Source organism: Cibotium barometz, chromosome 15 (assembly GCF_041138505.1).
Source record: "Cibotium barometz isolate CiBa-2024 chromosome 15, ASM4113850v1, whole genome shotgun sequence".
Taxonomy (NCBI): domain Eukaryota; kingdom Viridiplantae; phylum Streptophyta; class Polypodiopsida; order Cyatheales; family Cibotiaceae; genus Cibotium; species Cibotium barometz.
In genome coordinates this window covers 35,081,880-35,090,729 of record NC_141060.1, presented here as the reverse complement: position 1 = coordinate 35,090,729, position 8,850 = coordinate 35,081,880, and the positions used below count along the sequence as shown (strand labels likewise).

General features: G+C 43.7%; 1 protein-coding gene across 1 annotated transcript in view; it reads right to left on the bottom strand.

Annotated features, from left to right (window-relative positions):
* Positions 1-259: 259 nt before the first annotated feature.
* Positions 260-8,850, bottom strand: part of LOC147631227 (Insulinase (Peptidase family M16) family protein) — a 126,083-nt gene continuing 117,492 nt past the window's right edge. The window contains exon 26 of the mRNA XM_086809562.1: positions 260-978. Within this exon, the coding sequence (XP_086665688.1) occupies positions 679-978 (300 nt within the window). The 3' untranslated portion in view covers positions 260-678. The remainder of the gene's footprint in view (positions 979-8,850) is intronic.

Genomic DNA, 8,850 nt, shown 5'->3' with positions numbered 1-8,850 from the left:
GAACAAATTTGGTTGAGGTTCACCAATCGTGGAAGGGAAACCTCCACCAATCTTGAATTTACAAAGGGATCTAATATGTAGAAGGCTCCCTTCATAGTGGGTCTCATTCATAAAAATTACTTGTTACCAAAGGCTTCATTAATTGAAAACACAAGTGGAATAGAAATCACTACAAACATGATCACCATATACATTTTGGTATACATATACTTGGCTCGAATACTTGATGCAACTCTGAAACAACAGTGAGAAGGATCAGTAACTGAAAATCCGCTTGAACACGTCTACGTTGAAGAAGACAATCAAATGAAAGATTAGATTTGTGTACCGACTTATCTACTCCCTGCCTATCATCATATGGATGGGACTTACACAAGCAAAGGCTTGCCATGGCTCCAATAAGTCCCACCCAGGGCAACGGGCATGTGTGTAACATGCCTAATTAGAAGCATTTGAAAACAAACAGCTGGAAGACTGAAAGCTGGACTCGATGTCCCTGATTTCCCTTTAAAAATACGGGAAAAGGGCTGCTATAGGTACAAATTTTGGTAGGTTGGCATTTTTGGAACCGACCTATATCCAGGCATTTTCTGGCTCAAAAATAATAGCTATGTATGCACCTGGAAGTGCTATTCATTATTCTAGAACATGCTGCTGAAGTACTCTCTTTGTTCAACTTCACTTTAAAGAGCCATACAGAGATTGTGACCGTTTGAACTTGAAAATGTTTTTGATACAAACAGGGGCTCTTTCTTTCTTCTCATCGGATTTTTTATACTCCTTCACATTGTCCATTGTAGTTATACCATTAACTTCCTTCAAAACATGATCCTCATTATTCAAAGATTTAAATTCCTGCTCATGTGCTCCTCCATACACGTGAACACTCAACTTTGCCCTGTCTGGAGCACCAGTCTTGATGTACTTTGCATAGAATGCCATCAAATCTTCTTTGTTGAGCTTCCTTAGTGTAGCAACCTGCTCCAACAATAATACCAAAAAACTTAAGTCTCATCACACAACATACGTACAATCACTAAAGCAGGCACCAATACCCTTAATTGAGAATGTATGGCAGCACTTCTCAAGAGATCCTGCTGCATAAGGAAACTAAATTAAACTATACTCATGGTGTTAATTCATTAATGTATACTCGTTCACATGCTATGTGTGAGAGAATGAAAATTGTGTGCCTTCCAAAAAAAAAGAAGGGGCGGGGGGGGGGGGGGGGGGGGGGGGGGGGGCAGCTGAATGACATTAATGTCTATGGAACACCCAAGGGTCTGTGAGACCATTAAGTAATACAACAGTACAATGAATATACTGAGCCATGGAAGAACTGAAAAAGGAAATGAAAAATTTGGAACATATGCATCCAGATAACAGATTATTATTGTATGATCCCAACTCACCCAGTACCAATCTCAGTGCAGAAAGACTGTCAGTCCTCTGTGATGGAACCATGTCATGTCACCAAGAACCTCCAGATCTGTTTGTGTGTGGTGGTGGGTCCTGATGCTCTGGGTCGGGGGAATCTTGTTCGTAGAATGGATTGGGTTCTCTCATAAGAACTCCTCTGGGGCGCAGAGCCACAGTGCGGGCATGGATCGTGGGGTGTAAAGTCTGAGCAGAGGCATTGGTATGGGTGGTGCACTCTGATGTGGATGTGTGTATCACAAAGAAACCTGTAATGGCTTTCTGGAAGGTGTCATGTCGGGGCTGGGCCTGTCTCTCAGCATGCTGCCTCAACTCTACAAGCTCCATTGAGTACATGCTCACACATCTCGTACTGTATCAACCCGTGTGAGTGGCTGGAATCCCTCTTGTAAAAGGCAGTGCAATCTTCCCGATATCTTATAGTAAGCCAAATAGCTAAGCATATAATGGGCCTCATCCTCTACCGCTCCCATGGTGCATATTCTGCATATCCTCTCCTCTTGTGGGATATTCTCAGCTCTACCAGTCTCTATTATGAGGTGGTGGGAGGATACCCTGAGCTGGCCAATCGCGATACACATAACATGTGACGTGTATATGTATGCATCTTGGGATCTCCATGAATCCATTTTCAGAGATTCTCAAGAAGTGATCTGTGTAAAACTCACACTTCAATCTCTGACAGTAACACCCATGTCCAATGTATGTGTAGTTCAAGAATATCTAACCAAATGATCTGGTTGATCTCATGTCATGAGAGGTCCAGGTAGGGGGAATCTAGGCTGTACTGAAATGGAGGAGACAGTCCACCTGTATGCCATGTGTGTTAAGCCCAACAGAGCGTGCAGTGACAGATTCAACCACGTGTACAAGAGATATAGATAGAAAGAAAGAAAGAAAGAAAGTTATATTAACGTCCACCACGGGAGGCCGAATCCGACCTATGGGACAGATCAGGTACATCCATTTACATTCCACTCTGGGTATCGATGCCAAAGAGGCATAAAACTGAAAAGAAATAACTCAAAATGAACTCTTAAGACTCTTAAGAGTTTAAATTACAATGGGTTCTATTGCATCTAGTTCGAAATTGAGGTTCAAAATAAAAATAGCTATATTTCATCCATGGAAGGATTTGCTCTTGAGGGGGGTATAAGGGTTTCACACAATACACCACGCTGAGCGGGGAACAGGCCCCCTCTTCAGAAATTTATTTCAAGAGCAATCCACAAGCTTTTCCAAGTCAAGATCAATACAATAAATGAATACAATATCAAACAAGAGTGCCTGCCGATGCCGAGGTCGGGCCGAAGTCGATGTCGAGGCACAATATATCTGATGCCGAGCTCACCACAAGGATAACCCACAAGAGTCTTACACCGGGCTAGTACCAAAATCCAATGTCTTAATCAAATATGATGCTTCCAAATATCCACAAGGTTCTCTACACCCAATCCGGACAAAGGCAATCCCAAGAGGCTCACACCAAGGAGGTGGCGGAATGGCAACCGAGCTTTTAGAGCGGCGGCACTCTAAGGTGGGACAGTGGGCGCTGCTGGAGGCACAGGCAGCAATTCTCTGGGTATGGCAGCGCAAGCGGGAGCTTTTCTTGTAGGAGGCGGCTTCGGCGCTGGAGGGTCTGCAGAGGTGGCAGGCGGTGCCTGTACTAGCGCTGCTGGCTAGTTCTAGCGGCGACTAGAGGCAGCAGCAAAGGTGGTTGCAAGAGGCACAGTGGTGGTGCAGCCAGGCTCGCCAGGGCGTACAAAAGCAGCAGGCGGAGGCGCAAGAGCAGGCGCACAGAGTGGCAAATGGAGGCGTAGGTGGCGGCAGGAGGCGGAATCCCGCTCTGGGTGACGGAGCACCAGCGGAAGTGGCACTGACACTAGCGGAGCGGGCGGTGACGCCGGCGGCGGTGGCTCTGCAACAGTGGCTGGGGCGGATACGAGGGATCTGGGCAGTGCTTAGGAGGTAGAGAGGGATGATGGCGTTGCTCAAGGCTACTCTTACTCTCCATGAAGTTAAGCTCCAAAAGTTTCTAAGCTCCACCATGAGGGTAAAAGCTTCTTATATACTTGATTAGAGAGGGGGGGGCGGGGGGGGGGGGGGGGGGGGGAGGAGGGGGTTGTCCATGCTTTTGACTTGCCTTGCTTTTCATTTGCCTCTTTGCCTTTGATTTATTTTCTTTCTTTTGCTTTGCCTCTTTACTTTTGTTTTATTAAATATTAATAATAGCCAAAGTTCTTGATTTGTGCTTCTACGACTTCAAGGCCTTGCTTTTTGGCCTAGAGCTGCTTTGTGAAAAAGCGGCTTTTATCTTTTTGATCCGGTTCGATGTCCTCTTTCCAATGGTGCCCTCAACTTTTGGTCAACATAGTTTGACTTTTTGCTTTTTCTTGCTTTTTGACCAAGACTGGTGCTTTTTTCTATGCCAACCTAAGGATCCCTGTTCCCATGTATCCATCAACCTGTCCAAATGTCCAAGCATGGATTCCATCATTTGAAAAGAGCTTGGAGGACCAAATAGATACATTCTCTCTCTTTTATATCACAATTGTCCTCAACTGTGGTGTAAAGATATTCCATATGATCATGGTGCTACCCCATCCGGTGCTCTTGTGCATCTGGTCTTTCCTCATTTATGTGGTGTCTTCGCTTTTGGCAACATCTTTATGCCTTTCTTTGATCGATGCCCTTGTTCTTGATGGTACATGTTCTTCATAGCCTGTTACATGTATTAGATATAATAAATGCATACTCACCTTCTGCAAAAACTATACACAAGCTAGTCAACAAACAAGTATGCATCATTCGTGTCTACTGGGTATTCCAGATACTGGGCAGGTAGTCTGGAGCCCAGTGAATTATCACATGCCATAAATCCAAGCATTGTCCACACATCAAAACAGCACACAAAGTCAAAGAATTTTAAACATACATCAGTATGCAATGCACAAGTAATGATCCTCCTATTCATGGATTGTCATGTCTGGTTTCATCAAAACCATGCTGAAGTATCTGGCTCCAGAGGGAAACCGCTCAGACTATCCTCAAGGCCATCTGGCCACTAGGATCTCCTGAGAAGTCTTCCATAGTCATCTGGGCCATTTGGTTGCATTGACCACCCAACTATGAGATCCAATATAGTCATATGGGCCAGTTGGTCGAAATGACCGTCCGACTGCGAAATCCAATACAATCATCTGGGCCATTTGGTCACAATGACCGCCCGATTGTGAAATCCAATACAGTCATCTGAGCCATCTGGTTGCAATGACGCTAATGGGTCTTCTGGCATCATTGCCTCCCATGTACAAATGTTGCTCCTTGGGTTTTCAGACATCGTTGCCACCCAAACTAGAGCATGTCCAATTAACCATTACATATACAAGATAACGATCAATTCCATTTGAGTATAAATATATACAATAAAGAGGGCTAGAGGTACAACCCCTCCCTCTTAAATCTGTCTTGATCACAAGATGTTTCAAGCCTGTACTCAAATACATCTGGACCAAATGCTTCCTCATAAGGTCGAAGAATATCTAGATAGTCCTTGAGGTACTCTTCCGGCATCCATTTTGCATCCATAGGCAAATAGTTCTTAAACTTCAAGAGGAATTTCCTAACCACTGTCCTTCCTCTTTTTCTCACGGAATGGAATATAATCTGTTCCGGCTATAAGATTTTTTCTTGTTCTTCTACTACTGGTGGATCCTCCAATACAGGCTCCTTTGGGGGTAATCTTGTATATGGCTTCAATAAACTGACATGAAAGGCATTATGTATCCAATCGATACATCGTTGATCTTCTTGGTAACCTGAAAAGGTCCATAATATCTGGGGACAAGCTTGAGTTCCTTGTGCTCCTTAGCTTTAGACTTTCTAAGTCTTGCTTTTTCAAATCACAATAAGACCCAATCCCCTTCTTAAAAGTGACCTTCCTTCTGTGCTTATCTGCAGCTTTCTTTTGCTTGGCTTGAGATGTCTCAATAGCCTTTCGAACCTGTGCAAAGGCCGTAGCCAAATCTCGAACAAACTCGTCCGCATGGAACATCTCTTCCTTGGTCTTTAGAATAGGCAACAACAATGGTTTGCCATAAATAATCTCAAATGGAGCTTTTTCTGTCGAAGAGTGGACATTGTTATTGTAGGCAACTCAACCAATGGTAAGTATTTCCCCCATTGATCTTTGGCTTCGAGAGCATAACACTTAAGCATATCCAAAATAGTGAGGTTCGCAATCTCACTTGGTCCATCTGTTTGAGGATGATAAGCTGAAGAGAAATTCAGCTTTATCCTCATGTTGTCAAAAAGTGCTCTCCGAAAGAAGCTGGTAGTCCGAGGATCTCTATCCCCTACAATGGATTTAGGTAATCCATGATGCTTGAAAATTTGTTGAATAAACAATCTCACCATATGATCTGTGCGGATGGTCTTCTTCACTGGAATGAAGCGGGCTTGCTTACTGAACCTGTCAATAATAGTCCATATTCCATCATTCCCAAATCCTGACTTCGGCAACCCAAAGATGAAGTCTATAGCAATACTTTCCCATGGAATATTGAGAATTGGCAAAGGTAGCAATAATCCTTCAGGTTTTTGTCGATCAAACTTGACCTTCTGACAAACCAAACATTCTTGGACATATTGGTCGATGTCTCTTCTCATGCTAGGCCAATAGAAATAGCTCTCCAAAGCCTGAGTTGTTGTCATGATACCTCTATGTCCCATATAAGGTGGGACATGACATTCTTCTATTACCTTTGGTCTCAAATCCTTGGTCACACATAAACGGGTTTGCATAATAAGAAACCCTTCCTTGATGACATAAGAGGTCACCAAGTCTCCATTCTGCAACCTGCCCTAGATGTCCTTGAAATCTTCATCTGTAGCATAAAGATCTTTCATCATAGTGAAATCCAAATGATATCCCATAGAAACTGCATGGGTCATGGGTCTTTGAGATAAAGAGCATCTGCTATTTTGTTGTCTTTACCATGGGTATGCATAATCTGAAAATGAAATTGGGCCAAATAACTAGCCCATCTTATATGCTTTTCTACTATCTTAGGTTGAGACATAAAATACCTAAGACTTTTATGATCCGGCCATGGCATGGCCCTCTTGGTTCAAGACTGCTCCACGGCATGGCCCTCTTGGTTCAAGACTGCTCCAATGTGATCTCCTCAGGCAGCCAAGAACCATCCTTTTTCTGAACCAATAAGACTAGGAAGCAAAAAGGTCATGAGCTAGGTCGAATCAAACCCTTTTTCAAACTCGGTCACTTGCTTCATAATCTCCTCCTGTTGAGCCTGACTCACTCGATAAGGAGGTTTGTTAGGAGGTGAGCTTCCCGACATGATGTGAATCTGATGATCTTCCAGTCACTTTGGAGGTAGCTCTCCAGGAAGAGTATCTGCAAAACAATCTTCATACTTCTTTAGGAAATCCCTCCTTTCATGATCAAGAGTTGAGAATGACTCATCACTCTCAGATTCCTTAGGATCTCTTACATATATCAAGTACGAAAAAATAGATTGCGTTATTGCTTTAGGAACTTGTACATGACTAATGTGAGTGGAATGGAATTCCCCTCAACTCCTACATCAAAAGTTACATTCTTGCCCTTAAAAGGAAACCTAATCTTGTTTCCAACCCAATCAATGGCCGGGTCTATCTTCTTATGCCAGGGCAAACCCAAAATTAAATCACAATGTCCAACTTTGCCAACAACAAAGTTCTCATGATCCACAGTCTCCAATCTGTAAGCGAAGCTTTCCCAAAATAGGAGTCACCTCGGCTAACATCCCTTCAAAAGCGGCACCTGCAGTAGTATGAGTTCCGAACCTATCCGGAGGGAGCTTCATGGCTTCAACCACTCAAGGATGGATGTAGTGGTGGGTAGCACCACTATCGAAGAGGATAAGCACAGGTTGGTTTGCCACTTTGCCCCAAGCTTTGAAAAGTTGCCTCTTCTCTGGTGGGGTGTCATCTTGATGTTAGAGTTCTTTTGGCAAGGCATTACTTTGGAGTGGTTTGGCTTCTTGATTTGTTCTATCAGGACATTTTGCAGCCACGTGTCCTTTCTTTCCACATTGGAAACATTTACCCTCTTTAACATACTCCTCAAGTTGCTTGCGGGATAGATTCTTTTGGTACAATGGGGGTTTATCCTCATTCTTGTTCTTCTTTTCTTGTGGCTCGTTCCTTGCTTGAGATCCTCCTTTGAACCTCTTCTTTTGAGACGAATCTCGATTCTCATTCCTTGATTTGCCCACCATCCAAGGCATATGTAGAGCTTCGGCTTGCAAGGCTTTGTCTTGGGCTTCTTCCAAGGTTTTAGGTCCCGCCATATAAACTGCTTGCATAAGCTTTGGTTGCAATCCATTGACAAACGTACGCATTTCCATCAATGATGAGATGGGGGTATATGAAGTAAACTTCAATGAGACGGCTGAAAATTTGTTAAGATATGTTAACATGCTTTCTCCGGCCTTTTGCTTTACCTCATTCCATTCCTTCTACACATCTGCCTCGAAGTTTGTCGGAAGAAACTTTTTGTTGAACATGGTTTTGAAATCGGTCCATGAGGTAGGCTCGGTCCCATCTTGTACCACTTTTAGCCACCAATTCAAGGCGGCATCCTTCAAATGCATACGAACCATGTGGAGTTTGGATTTTTAGGAGAAGTCCTCTCCTCCAAAGGCGGCGTCAAACTATTTGATTAAGGATAGGGCTTTCTGGGTGTCCCGCTTTCCATAAAAGATATCAAACTTTACACTTTTCTCTCCTGGCTTAAAGTCCACTTTGCCGGTTGAAGGCTTCTTTGCCTTCTTATCTTTTGCTAGGCCTGAGGAAGCTGCATCAGATACAGCAGGTCTAGGGGTAACTTCTCTCTGTCCTCCATGAGTGATAGATCGGATAGCTTTGGGTTCCTCTCCAATGGTAACCCCTTTAGCTCATAAGTATGCTTTGGTGGCTTCCACACCTTCAGCTTCACTGGCTTGGTCTTTGATAAAGTCTTCTAACATTTGAGCTCTTCTGTAGTTTTGCTTCTTCTTGGCGCTCTCCAAGCTAGGAACTCTTCATCTTGAAGATACTGTCTAAACTTTTGAAAATCTCCGTATTCTGTTGATGTCATGGTCTCATGAGAGACGGATAAGCGGCCTGGGATCCCTCCTTAATGTTCTGGGTTGGCTTCGTAGTTGTTCCCTTCTTGAGGCCCTTGGTCTCCCTCAACTCTTCACATGGTTCTGTCACCCCAGAAAAGATTCCTTCAAGAGAAATCCTCGCTCTAATACCACTCTAAGCCCAGTGGAGCGTCCAGTGACAAATTCAACCACGTGTACAAGAGATATAGATGGAGAGAAAGAAGAGAGACAGATGGGTATAGGGGTTTCACACAGTACACCA